General features: G+C 37.9%; 1 protein-coding gene across 3 annotated transcripts in view; it reads right to left on the bottom strand.

Moving 5' to 3' along the window:
* VGLL4 (vestigial like family member 4) overlaps positions 1–19,643 on the bottom strand; it is a 79,885-nt gene that overhangs the window by 38,687 nt on the left and 21,555 nt on the right. Inside the window, exon 1 of one of the 3 annotated variants that reach the window (XM_042823864.1) lies at positions 6,284–6,762. The exons of the other annotated variants lie outside the window; for them this stretch is intronic. Within the exon in view, the coding sequence (XP_042679798.1) occupies positions 6,284–6,365 (82 nt within the window). The 5' untranslated portion in view covers positions 6,366–6,762. Of the gene's footprint in view, positions 1–6,283; positions 6,763–19,643 lie in introns of those variants that run through there. 3 annotated transcript variants of the gene reach the window in all.

Here is a 19,643-nt window from a genome sequence, read left to right as displayed (position 1 = left end):
AGCACTTTATCACACAGTCAATTATCTTCCAAAGTGCATGGCTTTTACTGAAAGGGAAAGGAAACAATGACTCTTTGTGTGTCCAGCAATCATCCCATGCAGAACTGCAAAGTAATTTTGAGGCAGATGATACAGACTGCATGACGATGAAAAAATAGGCTGGCTTTAAACAAATACTAAAAACAACTGCACTCATGATTCTTTAACACTAGAAAAGTATAATACAATTTTTGTAAACACTCCTCCATAAACTTGTATTCATCATTACCTTGTGCTATTATCAGTGAAGAATTACAGGCTCTGTCCTGCTGGATTACTGTTAGTGTAAACAACTTGGCTAAATAGCTTGGCACCCTGTCTGCATGCAGCATGTTAAAACTCTGTAGTCTATTCAGCCAAAATCAAATATAAAAGCCCATCTGTATTAATTCTAAGAAGAAATTAATAGACAACTATTTTTATGCAAATCAGAGATTTAAAAAAAGGCAAAACCAATACATATGGATGAACTTTTTTCATTCATAATTTTAGATGCCACACAATGAAGACTGTTGTTTAAGCTTTCAGTTTTTCTCTAACAGTTCTCCATACAATACAGTGCGTTGTTCAAACTCTGGAGCAATTTAAGCTTTTTCAGTGTCTCCTGAAATGCCTGGATTTATATCCAAAGAGACCTGGCACTGTAACAAATTTGACTTGTGAATAACAAGTTACAGCCTTTAAGCAAATTGCTCATTAACAGAGAATTCAACTTACAGCTACAAATTTCACTACCTTTTATCTCAGAAAGAAAAAAAAAAAAAAAAAAAGGTATGAGCTGCCTATCTTAGCTGCTTGAAAGTTGTGGGATAAGGGGATAAAGCTATTATTTGGTTTCCTGATTTCCTTGTTTGGATTATCAGCATACACGCTGAACTAGCATCAAGGATGAGGAAAACAATAGAATCCCAGGGGAAAAAAAATGCTTAAACACAACCTACATCTATCTTGCCTTTGCTGAACGAGGAAAATAAACTGAATTTATATGTCAGTACTGAATAGGATATTACCAGCTTCATGTTAGGAGGAAATGAGTAAGAAAAGCCCAAATGTTAAGTCAGAGCTTTTTGGTTTTTCCTAAAGATAAAAGACACTGAAAAAAAAAAACAAAAACAAAAAACAAACAAACAAAAAAAAAAACACAACCAAAACCACCAACCTCACAGGATGTTCCCTAAACCAGGGACAGTTGGTAGGTGCATCTTAATTTACATGACTTTGAACAGAAATTTAACACTTGATTACCAAAAAAAAACCAAAAAAAACAAACCATAAAACAAAACCAAACCATTATGAGAGAGATTTCTAGTCCATTTATTGTTTCACTAATTCTTAACAGAAGGATAGTGTTAAAGTAATTTTATATATTTAGAAACTAAACCAAACTTTGGAGTTAATAGCAGAAACTGATGTTACAATACCAGGGTAAAATGCAAGGTCAGCAAAGAAAACTGATGGAAACTATTCTTTAGAACTTAAGAAAGCAGGTTATATTTCATTAAGAAGCAAATTAAGCTAGCAGAAACCATTTCAGGCTCCACACTAGGCATCAAACATCTACACTGGCCCTTCTGGGAAGATGTACATATATCCAAAATGGCTTGCAGTGCCCTAAGACAATACATAGCTGTGCAAATTCAATATTGTAGCCAACGAATGCTTCACTGTTACAGGAAGTCAAAGAAATAATTATGTAATATGCCACTAACTAATGTAAGCTGTCCTGAAACCAGAAAGGGGTGGGTTTGGGTTTTTTGGTTTTTTTGTTTGTTTGTTTGTTTTTGTTTTTTGTTTTTTTTTTTTTTCTTTTAATAAATCTGGATCCAATTTTCCTCATTAAAAAACTCCAGTCTTCTGGACTGTCCAGAGAACCCTGTATAACTATTTCAAGTGCTCCAAGTCTCATAACATGCCTGGGGGATTTCTTAGCATCTTATTGCATTTCTTTATACCTTTCCCAGCACAGCCGTTCAAGCCTTGAGAATGCAGTAATAACACAAAGCATTTGAAAACGCGAGAGAGGAAGGAAGACAGAAATCTGCCTTCCAACATACAACCATCTGTACAGTCCCTTAGATAAACAAAACGAAACAAATCTTTTACTTGGAGACTGCACCTTCTCATACCTAGTCTTATTTGAAACAGGGAGCCAGAACTGGCTGCAGTGCCCCTGGATTAGTCAAAGAGCACAATCACCTGTGATTTGTTTTTGTTTAACCCAAAGCCCTCTTGCCATTACCTCACACACAAGGCTTTCAGAGAAAGAATATTAAGCTAAAGTTAAGTGAGTTTCCATTGCAAAACAAGATACAGATGTTCTACCTCTGAATACATGCCCAGATCAAGTGCTTGTTATTCGATATGAAGCACTGGGAATGCCAGAGTGGTACAGAATGGCTCTGTTTCATGGCCTCTTCACCTCAGCGAGGACAAGTCTCCCAAGAGTTTTCTGATGTCTCTAAGCTCATTAGGAGGAAAACAGTGATCTGAAAGCACTACTCATTAAGCTGGCCAATGCTGGCAACTGGCAGCAAATGTTTTGGAGGATGGCAGATGTATTCCCACTAAAAATCAGTATCGAGATGCTGAGTCAACAAGCCTCTATAATTATTTCTTCCTTTCTACTGCACAATTACAGTAAGTTGCTTGAAATGCTAATATTATTATCACTTTTCAATCACTGAAAACTAAACAGTCTCATTTGGAATTTTAGCTTTCACTGGTGAAAACTCAAAAGTTCACTTTTTTTTTTTTTTTAATGCAACTTGTTAAAAAGGTCATGTCATTAAAATTGAGGTTTTCCTCCAAAAGCATCACTTAGAAATAAGATTTTATCACAAAGCATCATGAGAAGCTTAAAATTCATAATAATATTGAGAGAATGCTCAAAAGGACACAAGTTAGCAGCATGGAACTAACCACCCGGAGGAAAGGAAATGACATACTCTGTGGTTCGAAGTTATGAACTCCTATTCAAAAACTCTCACCTCATCCTTGGTTATAATTTTTATGCTGGCTGGAATTGTCTTAATTACACACATGTGCAAAGTCTTCCATCATATTACAGAATCAAAGAGAGCTCAGGCTGGAAGTCATGTCTGGAGATCATCAAGTCCAAACCTCCTGCACAAAACCAGGGTCAACTAGGACGGGTTGCTGAGGGCCAGAATTATCTTCACAGAAAGATTGCACAAACTCTCTGGACAACATGTGCCAGTGTTTGACCATACATTATAGTAAACTTAATTATTTATCTTATGTTTCAAAATTTATCTTATGTTTCAAAAAACTGTCAACTGCAGCTAGGAGTACAAAGTGCTCCTAGAGAAACGGCAACCCCTTCTTTGGGGTTAACAGCAGAATTTCTAGATCTGCCATTTTTCCCCCAACTCACAAAAAGCCAATGTTCTGTCCATAAAGCAGATCCCATCTGTATTAGTCATCATTATGCCTTCTTCCTGTAAACCTCCACTGAGTAAGGCAAAATGAGAAATATGTTTTACGAAATGAATGGTACTCTGTGAATAAATGGTTTCATACTCATTGGAGTGTGATTGTGACACTGTTTCTTATGAATGGAATGAAATTAAGACAAATCTGAGGTTGCTTGAACCTACCAGTCAAAGACGACTAACCAAATGCTGACATTAACTCAGTAGCCTAAAACTTGCAGACTACATATTGCTATCTATAATTCTTGCTGGGCAAAAACAAGGACGACTCCCCATGCTATGCAAACTATGCACTTCTACTCCATGTTGAACTAAAGAACTGTCAAGGGCACAGAATGGAAGAACTTTTCCCATTTCTTAAACATCAGAGCATCTCTTACATATGAGCTACAGCTACAAATCAATGGCACATAGTTCCAGTGGCTTGTGATTGGAGGTGGAAGTTTAAAATAGAGTAAACATTATAAAACAACAATGGTACATTTCACCAGCAAACAAAATCTCCCAATAAAGAACAGCAAGAACTTCAGGAGAGGATCTACAGGAATAAGAAAGTCATCTCACTTCTTTCCTGTAGGATATAGGTTTATATATATATAATATGAACCCAGATAAGACACATAATTCTTTCTACTGAAATTTCAAACCTATTTTCACAAAATATTTGTGTCTACATCAGCAAAAGTACTTTTTAGGAAGACATCTACTAATAAGTAGTTCAGGTACGACCTTCAGTAAATCCTAATTGAGTCTGAAAGGGCATTTTACTCTCAATATATTTACTACTACAGCAGTGTCCTTGAAAAGACATGATCCATCACAGCTGATACAACTCTTACAAAATAAATACTATGGCAGAAGAAGATCTGTAGGCATCTCTAAAACACCCTTACAGTTCAGTGCAGATGTTGTCAATGACTGTTTATACTTTTTAAACCACTGGGATATAAACACCTCACTATAAACACCACTGAATTTTTGCTTTTTTTTTTTCTTCTCATTTTTTGTGTGTTTACTTTAGTGTTAAAAATGTTAACTTCCATAATAAGGAAAATAGCAACAGATGTTTAAGCTAAACAAAGACTGTTACAGTAGAGTACTCTGAGAAGCTTTTAACTTCTAAACCTAAGATCTATTCAAATAACAATTAATGGAGAAAAGGGTGGAAAAAGGGATCTGGAAAGAATCACCCATTAAAATTAGGCATAATTCTAATGAATTGAACTAGTGAGCCAAAACTACAGTTTTTCTGCTTTAGACAGCAAAACATTCAGGAACGTGTAGTAAGTACTTAAGTAGAATTTTAAGCAAACTTCATGGTCTTCATCAGAAGTGCCACTGGCCTCCAAAGAAAGTACTGCTTACTATAGAGAACAGTGAAAAGTCAAAGGAGCTTTCAAGTTGTCTTCTCTTAATTAGTCCTCTATAATGAAGAAAACACAGGTAGGAAACAACTTGAAAGTTCAACTATTCTTGCACTATCTCAGTTCTGGATTACTCAGTACTGATATGAATGCTTAATCTTCTTTAAAACAGCTTTATTCAAGTATTTCCATATTTGAGCAGGAAAGAAAAAGAAAGAAAAACAACAACAAAAGAATCAAATATTAACAGTTCTATAGGGAACTCCTCCATTTCCCAAAGGAAAGAAATGTGTCCATTCTGATTTAATGGTAGAAAAGATGTTATTTTCCAAAGAGAAGCTCAGCCCTCTGACTTCTGGCCTAGTCCTTTTTTTGAACATATGAATAGGTCTATTCCTATTTTCTATTCCTACGTGTATTCCTTATTGTTTCTTCCCTAACAACTACAGCAAGTTTATTTTCCAAATGAACATGGAAAATGTTCCTGCTGAATCAGAAGAAAGATTTCTGCAAGGCTTGTGTGTGGCTACAGCAAAAACAGTTCTATTGCCAAGCCGAATTAGCTCTGTGGTGCCTTTCTTTCCAGTCAAAGCCAAGCCATAACCACTTCTTCAAACTGCACGTAGATAAAACTCCACTAAGATTAAGAAACTTATTTTACTCTATTACCTCAGGCAACTTCAAAACAGAACTATTAATGCTTACAAAATGAAGAGCAAATGCCAACCTACATTAGCTGGAAACAGCATAGGTAAAATTCAGAGTCCAGCAGAGAGAAAAAATTACATTTTCCAACTAGTTGTGTAATTCTTTCCACAGGGGACGGGAGCGTGGGGTGGTTCTTGAGAAAGGAGGGGTGTGCGCCATGGAGGAGGGGGAGGCATCTCGCAGCCAGGGCTTTCTCTGAGCTGTGCAGGAAATGAGAAGTCAAACAATGGGCTACTCTGTGCTCTGCAGCACGGCGCCTCTGTGAGCCCCATGGCTGTGCGCTCAAACTCCTCATTGTTCGCGACCCAACTGCCGAGTCGATGTAAAAATTATTTCGAGCTACACTGTATAAAAGCATCTCCCCCTAAAAGTGGCGGTGCCTAACTGCTAGGTAGGATTACAAGCAGAAATGTAAATTAATACCTACACCCTTTTTACAAACAATTTCCTTTACCAACATTACCAACATGCACAGCAGTCACAGAAGCAGCACAGTCCTTTAAACAAATCCAATTAATGTTATCTTCAAGAAAAAAAATACAGGAAAAAGAAAATTATGTGAAAAGAAAAAAAAAATAAAAATGTCCTTCCCTTAAACAAAGCCGTACTGCGAGGTATCTTAAAGCCAGCTGTAGAAATCTCCTTTCAGGAGGAAAATCCATGCTTACAAACAACATAAAACACACCCGACAAAAGAGCTTTGTGAAATGAAAGCATTACCTTCGTAGCACAGAATGCCAATATTGTTGTTCATCTTGTCCAAGTATTGGTAGTTCAACAGGTCCATCTTCATAAATAGCATTTATCGGGCTAGCAAAAAAGACCAGCTTGTTTGCTTTCACCCAGATTCAGGGGGAAGGAAGCCAGGCAAATGGTGTTGAGGACGCTCCCGGCCCCCGAAACTTCACTAGCACAAGGCCCAGCCTTCGCTAATCAAAACAAAGTATATTAAAGGAAAGTTGGAGGGATTAAAACACACAGGCTCCCTTCCAAACTTTGCAAACTAAAAGTATATTGCGTCCTTCGGTACAAAGAAAACTGTCTGAAAACTTTTCAAGTCTTTCTTCAAATTTAAAAAAAAAAAAAAAAAAAAAAAAGCAAACAGAAACAAGGGAAATTTCCTAGGACAAAGACACACTAGTTCTCCTCACAGCCCGCTGCAAGTTAACTGCACTGACATGCAGGCTATGCTTGGTATGACTCGTATGTAAACCAGCTTCCTCTCTCTATCAGGCGGGGAGGACTGAGCATGCTCAGTGAATCCCTGGAGCTCTTCAAATGTCAGGGATATTTTCTGTACAAGATCAGGCTCTAAATGCACTGAGTGTTTGAAAGAAAGAGAAGGAGGAGGTGGAGAGCATGCACAGAAGGGGCCTGTGCAGCAGGGGCCATGTCAGAGCCACCCTGACAGGAAGCAGCGCTGCCACTGTGAGCGAGAAGCCAGGGCGGCACGGCTGCCGGGAGGCCTCCATGTGGGCAGCAGCCTGACTGCTGCACCACCACTGCACGGCGCGGCCATCTCCTCACATTCGTTAGCTCTCTTATTTCCCAGCATGGCCTCAGACGTTGCCCTGTACCGCTGCAGTGAAAAAGAATGCTATGTAAGAGTGGCGGAGCAGAACGGCAGCTGTGGTCTGACACAGGCAGCTGGTTAGGGAAACGTGACATACCTGTGTGCACGGGTACTGTGTGCTTACAGAGTGCTGCCATTCAATCAGGACGTCACTGCATTTGATTCGGTCCCATCCCAGGATGCGGTCAGCCCTTCTGCAGTTCTAACCTTGACCACAAAGGCTGGCGCTGCTTGCACAGATGTGCGTGACTCATTCAGGGAGGGCAGAACATCTGCATGGAGGCAAGCATGTGCTAACCTAGCAGGCATCAGCTTGCACTTCCTGTGGCTAATCAACACCTGAAGGCTGATTTGACAGAAATAAAGAAATAAATTCCAATCTAGGACAAACAAAAAGGCTAATGCAGCCCTAATCTTGCTTCTGTCTCTCTCTCCTCTTTGAACTGGACGGTAATTCTTCCCTGTCTTCCTGGGAAGGAGAATTTTAATGGTATACAAGAGAGCACACAGTCAGTGAGAATCAATAACAAACTTCAGGAATTCCTCTGCTTTGTTAGTGCTTTACAGAAGCACTTTAGCACAGCATTTTGAAAAGTACTACTTGAACACTATGGCTATTTCAGGGAGACTTGGCAATTCAAGTGAAGTTACTACTAATAGGAGTAAGAAATGTATCTCCAAGGAAGATTCTCCAGAACTCAAATGAGGTTTCTCCTTCCTTCAAACATGAGAAACAGTCCTGGGAGCTATCTACCTACATTCTTCATTTGAAGGAGGATGTCCTTCAAAAAGAAAACCTGCATTACTGAGAAGATGAAGGTCTGGAAGTTTTTTATTGATTATTTATATGCAAAAAAAAGGCACTCTCCTTACTAGAAGCATTGTTAATCTTTAAGACTAACACAGTGGAAAAGCTCAATGCTGAAGTAACAATACATTTCTCAGATAGCATTTAATAGAAGGGTTGCTGTTGGTTTTTTTTTTTGCCTCACAGGACTTGATACTGTTTAAGTTGCCATCACACATCTGCAGACCAAAGTAATACACAGTGCTTTCTAGTAAGAGAAATGATTTTAATGAAGATCATTATCATTTTCAAGTATGGGGTCAGAAGTTTTAAATAGCAGATCATGTTGTGCATGTACAAAATTCCAAGCTGTTGCACATCAGTGGTACAGACTGTCAATTAATAAGGGCATGGAGAGAAGTGTTAGTGTTTGAAGTTACAAACTGAGACAAAAATCTATACCTACAATGTTAGCAAAAAGAAACAAGTTTCTTCAGCATGAAATGCAAGTTCCTTATCTAAGCATTCCAAAACTTTTGTGGAAAATATTAGTGCTATGTACAGTTTTTAATATTGACCTCATCACTGAATTTGCATCATTAGCAACATTTTATGGATCCTTAGAAAAGATAAGAAGATTGATTTTTCCAGTTTAAAGTACTTAAAAGTTTTACAGGAACTGGAGATGATGAAGAAGGAAAGTAATATTCCAAACTTTAGGGCAGTGGTCTGCACATATTGTTTTAGCTATACAAGGGCAACGTAGTTCAAAGTCCAGTGTAAATTCCCCTCTATATTCAGATATAACTTTTTCTTCAAATCGCTTGGAAAAGTAGTATTGTATATTGCCTATAAATCACTAACTGCTCTGTATCATTATCCATAAACTAATAAGGAATTCTTACTGATTATATCAGTACCACCGGTCTGCAAGTTTTTAGACAATAATGATCATTCTGTATAAACTGCTTCAGTAAATGCTATGATTAACACTTGTCAATTTTCATAGAAAGAACTTAAGATGCTTCATGTTAACTAACAGTGAACTGGTACCAAACACTGGAAGTTTTATGAATTTCTCAAACAAAATATTGAAAATAAAAGACCACCTGGTGAAAGAATAGGGAAGAAAAAAATATAAACATAAACGTATCTCAAGCATTGCAAAACCAAAAGTTCAGCAGGCGTTAGCCTTAACTACCAACAGGTTTCCTGTAAAGCACTGAGTCCATTCTCAAAAGCACAGAATTGTCAACTACTCTATTCAAACTGCCATTCATCACACACTTCACCAGTTGGAGATACCTTTCACTGAGCTGAAATCAATCAATGCTTCAGCAGGTTAGATGTGACATACATAGTTATTAACACCACCCCAGGATAGTTCTTACTTCTTTTTCCGTACATTGATACTTGCTACCACAGTTACATGTCATACTATCTCTATCTGACATTATCTAAAGCACTTCTCTTATTAATCTATATTAATCTTCATTAATATAGAGTATTGCATGCTCTTTTATTCCATAATGCAGACAAATACCCAAAGCTATGTTTAGTATGAGGGAACTTTTAACACAACAGCATCCCCTAGAGGTAACTGAAAATCCACATAACATCTTTCTGAATCACTCCAGACTTCACGTCTAAGTACATCAAATTAGCCCACATAAACAGATGAGATAGTTCAACCTCTTTGTGATCTTCAAATTCACTTTCAATAGAGAAAGCAAAGACATTTTTCATGTAGGAATGCCTTTCCACGGAAGAATTCTGAGGCAAGGAAAGCAAACCAAAGTGGTTCTATCAAGTAGGTAAATCACAGTTAGCAAAACCAGGGGACCAAATACATTCTTTAACAGCTAGTGTCTGCATTAAGGTGGATTTAGATAAGATTGCCTTTTCTACAATAAAACAAAGCTTTCCCTCTTGCAGAATACAGTGGTACATCTACAGAAGCAGCTGGCACAGCGGACTTGGCATCTAAACTCCATATACCTTTTCTGGACTAGCTTATGTTTGGTTAAATGGACCGATACCCCTTAGCAGCTGCAGCACATAAGGAGCACTCTTGGTGATGAGCCTCCCTCAGCTTCTCATCTGAACAGAATCTAGCTTATGACCAAGACCGCTCCAACGCAGACCAGAGAAGGACAATCAGGAGATACACTGTGAAAGCAAATGCTTGACCCAACAAGAACACCGGTACTGACATAACCAGGGTGACTGACATAACCAGGGTGACTGACATAACCTTGGCTGACAAACAGAAGAGAGCGTTTTTCAGATTTAAAAAAAATTGTCAAACATGTCCTTTCAACAACATACAGTGCACATACATTACTGAGTCACTTACTGGAATTCTTCTACTATAAAAATATATAAATTTCATTTATTTAAGCAATAGCAGGAATCTTCTTTAAAAGTTAATCTGTACTTGTGTATTGATTACCTAAATGTAGGGAAAAATGGCAATTCCTGCATATATCACATCTATAATATTAGATTTGACAGTAAGAGCTTACATGATTTTTACAGCATTTAAAAATATAGAGCTGCTTCAGAACGAACGGTTTCAAGAAGAGCATGGAGCATTCTCCTCTGCCTTCTCTCTCATGTCCTCAAGCCTGACCAGTCCTCTACCTCTCTTCCATGGTATTCCCCTCCTTCCTGCCTCCTCACTCTCTTCTCTCATTCTTGCTACTGTCTTAAGCAGTAGCACTGAAGAGCCCACACAATCAGCTTTCATTCACACTCCATGCCACACACCATCTTTCAGTGGAAAAACGTACGGCACTTGCTGAGAATAAACACTGTAGAGGAAAGATCTGCAATCTGCTCACTTGGACACATGACTCAGATTTCATTCTCGATGATCATCAGCACAGAACACCGTTCTGACAGTGACCAATTTTGCAACTAAGAGAGAAAAATATAGTTTTAATAGAAGAGTAACTAACTGATGAGGAAGACCACGCAGTATTACCCCCATTTGACTCCCATTTCTGCATGGACAGCGATAGATATTACAGCTCCTGAGGTCGGGAAGGCTTTTATGATCTATCACCTAGTTGATATGTCAACTTATGAAATGAAAGAGGTTGGAGGAGTAAAGTGAGAGTACTTCAGATACAGGTTCTACCTTTTCCTTTCAACTGAAAGAGATTTTAGTTAGCAGCTGCTAGGTGGCGATGTGCCTGAAGGAAAAAAATAACACTATTCCTTTTCCTGATACTCAGTTGCAGACTTGCTCCACTTATCACCAACATTTTTAAATGTAGTTACAATATATTTTACACAATAACAACAACAACAAAAATTCTCATCTAAGCAAGATGAAGTGTGTGCTTTTGAATACTCTCAGATACAATAAAAAGATAGAGCTAACACATATGAAACACACAGGAAATTCAGAGCTAGATGACAAGGAAGTTGCTTGCAGAAAGCATTATTTATCTCCTACCCCAGGATAAACTCACCTTACTGTTGTACCATACAGTGAAGAAAAGCAAAGGTTTGAGGATGAAAGAAGCGGGGTAAATACAGGCAATTCACAGCAAGTCTCACTTCATTTCCTAGCAGCACCTAGCTCTCAGGATCAAAATAGAAAATGGCAGTACATGATGCCACTGGCAGCAGTTGCTGCTTCAGGAAGTACCTCTCACGTCCAGAAAAAAGCAGCTGGCAATTCAGGTAGCAACCCACTTTGCTTCCATCAATTGGATCACACTGACCCAGGACTTCAGCCAGCTACTCCTTTGTGATCTGATCTCTTACTGTGGCACAAAATCTATAATGTCTGCTTGTTCCAAAGCTTGTAGGTTTTTTTTTTTTACAAGTGTTGTAGTGAATGGTAAGTAGCAGTATGCAAAATACACATTCTGCTGATTGTTCTAATACTAAATATCTATTTTACAGTTGTAGAGAACTGCAGGACAGTGGAGGTGATGAATTAGGTGATTGGCTCCGTAGTCTACAAGTATTTACTAGCACCTGATTTATCTTGACTTCATTCTTTGACTACTTGTTCAAACAGAACAGCAGAGATCAGATTTACCAAAAAATATTCTTCATTTCCACATACTACCTTGCCACTCACAACTTACTAGTGTGTTTTTTATTCTCCTAAGCTGGGTTAAAAACACTTTAAAATGCAGATAGAATACGTAACAGATAAATCTTGTTTATCTAGGTTGGAAAATTGTTAGTTGCTAATTAAAATCTTGATAATCTTTCTTGTTATTTGCATACTAATTTGAATTTCTGAAGGGTTGATGATAATCAGAAACATAATTTATCTTGAGCTACAAAGAATCTCATATGCCATCAGAGTCTCCAGATGCACATGAGTGTTAAAATTGCCATGCCCTAGAAGTTAAAATATAAAGTGATGGAGAGGGGAGGGAGAAAATTGGAAAGAGTGCATTAAAAAAAAATGCCAGTCCAAAGTCAGCTTGATGTGAAATGCTCAGGCATCTAAAACACTTCTTACTCAGGAAAGTTAGGAGCCAGACCATGTTTAAAGGCTAGATTTCAAAATTACTGTGCATATCCCTCATCTTTGGGAAGAAGCAAATCCAGTTTCCAGAAACCACTAATTATAGGGTTTGAAATAAAGCAAAGGGCTGTAAGATTGCTACAGTCTTTGAAAAGATTTCCCCTTTATTGCTAGCTTGGCGAGAGATCAGATATACTCAGTGCCTAACTCAACTTACACGTCAATGTATGTAAATCTCCTTAAGTGTATGCAGTTGACCTTGTTTGCACAAAGACTGAATGTAGCATAAGCAACACAGGTAATAAACTTATAAGTCAGATTTTAAAAAACGAATTCCAATGCTATCGTGCTAAGAACCATGCAGTACAATCAATTACAACTCTTGTCACAAAACAAATTAATTTTGGCTTTTAAACATTACAGTAATTACTTATCCTAGACATTAGAATGAGAACGTTAATAAGCATTTATTACAGGATCCAATTATATAACTCTCAAGCTATTGCTTCATTAAGTTAAAAAGAAACTTCATTCAACTTTTAAGACTATATTTTTCCATTGAAGGGTCTTGTTCTCTACTATTAGAAAAAGCATTTTATATTAGATTATTTTACCGTAATAAAATAAAATTTAAAGAAGAAACAGCCAAAAAAACACAAAGAAAACATACGCTTATCCTAAACAAAAGCAAATCAGCTAGCCAGGGAACTTTACTCACGATGCTGATGGATCTAATGTCCTCTGGATCAAGCAAAAGAAAATAGTAAAAAGAACTACTGCATACAGGTATCCATGTCACACTTGCATTATTCAAACTAATAATGCAAGACAGAAAAAAATTAGTATGTTTATGTATATTTTATATATATGTACACACACATGCACACATGCATGTAGTATTATGTATCATAATGGACAGTGCTAAAAAAAAATTGTATTCACTCCTCTAGTTCCAATTGTCCATAAGTACAACTTTACAGGGCTCTGAAGTACAGAAAAAAAACCTCAATAACTCTTCATAAGGGAAAACTTTTTAATAGTCAAGACATCCCTCTTCTAAAACATTTCCTCGATTTCAGAAGTTCATAGTCTCAAGCCTTTTCATGCACTTACATTGCTAGGAAGCTGAGACCCTCCTTTTCAAATGGATCAGAATTACCACTTCCAGTCTGACAGGTACACAAGGTAAGACATTTTCCTTTCCAGAAAGGCCATTTTCAATCTCAAAAATAAACACAGAAATTGTTGTTGAAAACTCTGTCTCCATTTTTTCTATGGAAAAAGATATTTTTTCTTACTTTGTGCCCCCACCCCACCTGTCAGAAAGGCAAACAAGAGATTTGAAATAAAAGTTTTTACATTTTAAAAAAAGGAGGCTTGCTTTAATTACTTCCAGCTCTCTGACAAAACATCTCCTATCATTTCTCTGCACAGCTGGCACAAGCCTTTCTTACAGCACGCAGTGCTCACAACTGTTACTCACCATTTTTAATAGAAGAGGCAACTGTAGAACAGGGAAAGTACAAAAGCAATGTGGGCCTGCAGTGCTAAAAATCACATTTTAAAACCAAACGTCAGCAGTTGATTTACCACAAAGAAGTCACCCTGTGCATGACTGAAGGTCCTGGTCAGTGTCTGCCTGTCACCACACCAAGGTGTCCTTGGCAGATGCAAAGCTGAAACTAATAGTCTGTGTTAACTCCAGTTCCCTTTCAAAAAGTGCTTTAAAACTGCAAATACCCTCTTTCCCCTTTCACAAACAAAGGCTTTTGTTTCAGTGATTCTAATTCACACAGTTTCCCCAAAACTCATATCCACCACTCTTTCAATTCCTGAAATTCAGTGCTTTCCAAACAATACAAATATTCCCAAATGTCCCCAAAATCTCCTCAGCTTTTGAAGCGTTTCCCTTCTTAACATCCCCTCTCACTTAACTCTCCTCCCTTCCAACTCTTCCAAACACTCTCTCAGGCCATGCTCTCCAACTGCTCTGAGTTCCATCCCTTTCTTCCTGCATTAAGCACCTCCTTGTCTCATCAGCCTCAACTCTGCAGTCATCTCGGTCTCCTATCCTCTCTCACATCTCAACACTCCAGATCATCTTAATCCAAGTGTCATATTCCATATTAGGCTTTAAAATTCACTCTGGCTTTTCACCTCTATAGCAGCTACAGCTGCAAAGCTTCACTAGTTTTGGGTGCTAACAAACATGTATGTAGTGACAAGTCAGAGCATACACAGCACCAAAGGATACATGAGGCACTGATATCCCAAAAATGAAATAGCAGATCCTGCTTTTCATTTTGTACTGCCTTATCTCTGTTTCGGTCAACTGCCCCCTGACCTTTTATTGCCTTTCTCTGAGCCACACGTCCTCTCAGCTACAGCAATAGAGACTTAAGATGCATAAAACTTGTTTCTGTTAGCCTGGTAAAACATCACCTTCTTCCCAGAGTGCTAGAGACAGGCAAAGTCATCCTGAGCCTAACATAATCTACATGCTCCTCCTTCAAGATAGCAGGGTAATAGAGACATTATTTAGCACAGGACTGATGGCTAAGGAGGAAGGAGCCCTAGCAGTCTCAACATCTTCTCCTGATGGATTCCAGTTCTCAATCAAGAAAAAAACAGCTGTAGAAGGTGAGCCGAGTGTAGCAGAGAAAAACTGTCAACTAAGCCCATCAGCTCTTGCACACTTCTTGCCCGATAGTCTGAATATCACAACGTACAGTTTTGTTTGGTTATCATGAATCCAAACAGTTATGTCCCATTATTACTGCTGCTATTCAATTCACTCTCCTCACCTCTCATCCGTTAGGCTGCTGGTGTGTAGGTCACTCCTGTAATGTGCTGTGGTCAATCAAACCTTTTCTTTTTATTCAGCTTACCTTACATATGTAAGGCCAGTACACCATCTTAGGATTTAAAAACTACAAGCATGAACCACGTTTATCAAAAATCTGCAATACGCCAAACCTTGAGTGACAAAGGGAAAAAAGAAAAGGCAGCAACAGCTCTAGGTCAGCAGCATTCAATAAAAATAAAAACCACACCAGCATGTACTGTGTTATTCGCAGAGAACAAACTTTCTTCATTTATATCTTTTCTTCTAATTATATCACACCAATACTAAATGAGGATCCTAATACTGCTGATGCTGCTACACTGTATATTAGAAAAATTTAAATAAGAATATGAATGAATTAATTAAAAGCTAGGTAATCACCATATGATAGTACAGAACTATAATTAAATTGTCCAGATATCCACTGCACAGAATTTTACTTCACTCCGTCCTTTCACCAACCTAGACTTTGGCAGGACAGAAAGAACACTGTACTTAACTCTTGAGTTTAGCCTTCCACCCACAGCATAAAATTATGGCTCACACTTACTATATCAAGTTCCACTTGGGAGCATGGTTAGAAACAAAAACAATCCAATCTCATTGTGAAATAAGGCAGTAGAGAATTACTAATCTTTAAAATAAGGCTAAGCAATTGCAAGACCAAATTTCAGAAGACTCATCCTGCTAGTACGATACCATTAAATACAGCAAGCATTCGTAAGAATATGCAAACTAATTTGCTACACAAAGTACAACCTCCTACAGTTATTTGAAAAAGAAAGCATAATAGCATCATAGAATATCTCAAGTTGGAAGGGATCCGCAAGGACTGTCAAGTGCTGGCTCCACACAGGACCACCCCAAATTAAACTGCATTTCTGAGAGCAATGTTCAAATGAACTCCAGCAGCTTGGGGCCATGACCACTGCCCTGGAGAGCCTCTGTCAGTGCCCAGCCACCCTCCTCAGTAAAGAAGCTTTTACTCATGTTCAATTTCAAACTAAGCTTTTTATCAACTCATCTTAAGATTTCCAATATTATAATTACCAACTTAAGAAAGCCATTTACTTACCCTTAAATAAGGTAAAGAAAACCATCAGAAGGGCTTTGTACATCTAGAAGAACGCGAGTCTTTTCCTGAACTGATTCTTATCAGGCAGGATACGAAATCCCACTTAAGCGAGGTTCGTGCAGTTTCAAGACAGACTACATTCTTAATTACAAACAAGCAGATTTTTTCAGAGAGAAATGGCAGGCAAAAGCTTAATTACATAAGCCCTATTATTGCCAAAAGTCCAGGCTTGCTGCTAACAGAAATTAGAGAAATTGAACAGTCACATGGAAATGATTGCTCAGGCTGGGTAAGAACAATTAAATAAGGAATCATTTCATTGGTCTGAATTACTGATTTGTTGAAACGATGACAAATCAAGAGATGAACAGACTGCGCATGAAAGTATGCTTTATATCCTCAAAATCAAAGGCCCTCAGTTTAGAACTTTAATATTCAGCATAACTGAGTTTATGTCAGCCTGGTAACTGGTTTGGAAGCAGGAGTCCAGGAAGTGCGATCAGCCCTGGCTATAAGCTGCACTATGAGCTACCTGGAACTGAAATGCATACATGCTTACCAGAGCCAAGTCTGGTTTTGCCAGTATTGTTAGCTGCGCAGGTTTTCTTTGCTTTTGTTTTTAGAGACAGAAGTAGGATAAAGGTTATTAAACATAACGAATAAAAAAGGCTAAAAATACTGAGCTGGAGGTGTTCTTTCCATTACACATCTTAGAAAGTGGTTTTCAAGATAAATATTGTCATATATTTTTTAACACAGGGAACTGTTTGCAAAGTCTTACAATGACTGAAAATCAAACACCTGCAAATTTTAAAAATGCCAAGAAGAGGGTTTTTGGAGGTAACCCCTATTTGCCAACCTCCCACAGTTTTACTGTATAATCATATTTGATGATCTCACAGGCTACTTATTTCCACAGGACCTCACTTCACTTTGTGTAAAGAAAGATTTACTGGCTCTGGTCCTGAATAATGATTGAATTGAATCATATCAAAGGGGTGTTGTAAAGGTTAATTAAAGGTTTATGAAGCTTTGTGACTGTGTAGTGGTAAGTGTCATAGGAAAACCTACAAGGAATTGAATAATCCTGCCTGTTGAGCCTTGTTTGATTAGTGGGTAGAAAATAAAGTTTTGGCTCCACACCAAGCAATTCAGGAAAAAATACCAAATAGTTTGTGCATTGGCACTGTTCCTCTCACTGAATGAGACTATGCTCTTACATAAAAAGTAGCTTAAGATACAGAGTGACATGTAACATACATTCTGAAAATGGGAGCAGAATTTAATTGCCATCTTCAAAAGGTCTTTCCAACACCGTATTTGTTTATGTATGTTTTCCCTCACAGGGCAAGTGAAAAACAGAAGGACCCCCCAGGTGCTATCCTCTCTGCTCCACAACGCCAGTCCCAACAAGAATTGACGCCGAGGCTAAAATACTTAAATCTGCCATACAGGCAAAACGCTTTTGTCTTATACCCTTTCCAGCTGCTCATATGGCCCAGTACCTGACCTATGCCAGCCTCACTTTCCTTCTGTAACTAGTGCTATTATCTGAGTCTCAGACTCCCATGTTCATTCCCAACAATCCTTTACTACCAGTACCTACTTGTCCCAAACTGTTGCCCAACCAGTCTCAATTCCCATATTCTCCTGCCAAAATCCATTCCTGTTTTCCAAACCACGCCTTCCTTCTCAGACACCTCACCTCAGTCTGCTTTCCCCACTCTCTGCCTCAGATCTCACACTTGAAGACTTTAGAGCTGGAGACATCCAAGCCCGGCAGCTCCTTCCTGGGAGAATCCCATCCCAGGCTGTTAAAATACAATTTAATATATAATTAGATAAGGATTTTAAGAAGCATCTTGTCACTAAAAAAAAAAAATAAATAGAAAATAATCAATGCTACCTATGTAGTCTTATGTGTATCAACAATGATTCATAATGATTTCTTAAGAAAAAAAAAAAAAAAAAAAGATCATTCTTTATAACGTTGTTTTCACAGATCATTAAAACAGAACTGATGCTCTGTTTTTCAAGGATACTATTAATTTAACTACAAAATGAAAATAAAACTTTAAAAATAGCAATATGCAGCTTAGCTATAGATAATAGATGACCTCTATTTTCTTTTAAATATTCTATTTCTATTTCTATTTTTCACAGATTTTATTGAAGTTGATATTCTACTAATTTCAAAAATAATTAAAGTTATGCTTGAGACAACGCCACACGATAGTATAAAAACAGGATGCTATGTAAAAACTGCTTACATCAAGAAAGAAAAAAGTCAAATTATTCTCTTCTATTCTTCTTTTCCATTTCTGATCTAGATATCCATTAACCAAGTCCTCCATTAAACAGTGCTATGATCCTTTATCAAAGAAAGCAAAAGCAAACATTGCCACCAAAATTAATCCTACAGGCTATAGTGGAAAAGGATTAGGGAAGCAATTCACTGCATCCCTTGTAAGTCAAATTGTATTTGTCATGGCAGGTAATAAAACACTGATGTCTGTGCCTACAAAGTACAATGACAGCTATGCAGAAGAGAGAAATGCAACAAAACCAGTAAACGCAGTTGTCACTTCCCAGTATTCTGAGTCCTTCCTGTCATTTTGGTTGTGCATTTATACATCTGAAGGATGAAATCGTTTCTAGAAAGAAAAAAAGCAAAATAAAAATCTCTGTACGAACTGTGGTTCAGCTTCCCTCTGCTCAAATGCAAAACCAGCCCAAACTTCAACTCCCAACACGTTTTCATCGGCTTGTATGTTGCTCTGCCAAGGCTAATTGACAGCATGCACTTACCAAACAACCTTTAGGGCAGGGCGAGAGAGCTTCTCTACAGCTGGAGAAAGCAGTTAAACCGTTCTCCTCTAAGGTGATATCACACACTCTTGTTCACACTTGCAGTCACATGAAATGCAAATCACAAGATATGTGGATGCATAACTAACTATTTAAACCCCCGGCACTGAAACTGAAGGATAGAGCCCAGAACAGAAAACATTTCCAAATATTTAATATATGTCTCAAGAAAAATTAAATATGGCAGAGATACAACAGTGCTGGAGTCAAAACAACAAAATCCTGATGTGCATGCAACAGTATTTATGTTCTATATTTCCAATAATGATCACAGGCTGCTTAAAGTAAATGAAATAGGGAGAGACTGGTCCTGGAAGATTAGAACTTAGCAGTGACCTTGCCCCTTCTTCCCCCATGTTCTTTATGTTGCAACTCCATAATGTTGCAAAGTTTTGCAATACTTCTGTTTTTCCTAAAGCTCCATTTCTCCCAAG

Source organism: Centrocercus urophasianus, unplaced genomic scaffold, assembly GCF_019232065.1.
Source record: "Centrocercus urophasianus isolate 14NV4802_14NV808 unplaced genomic scaffold, USGS_Curo_1.0 seq_22, whole genome shotgun sequence".
Classification (NCBI taxonomy): Eukaryota; Metazoa; Chordata; class Aves; order Galliformes; family Phasianidae; genus Centrocercus; species Centrocercus urophasianus.
The sequence above is the reverse complement of the archived record's forward strand: the minus strand, read 5'-3'. Positions and strand labels throughout refer to the sequence as shown.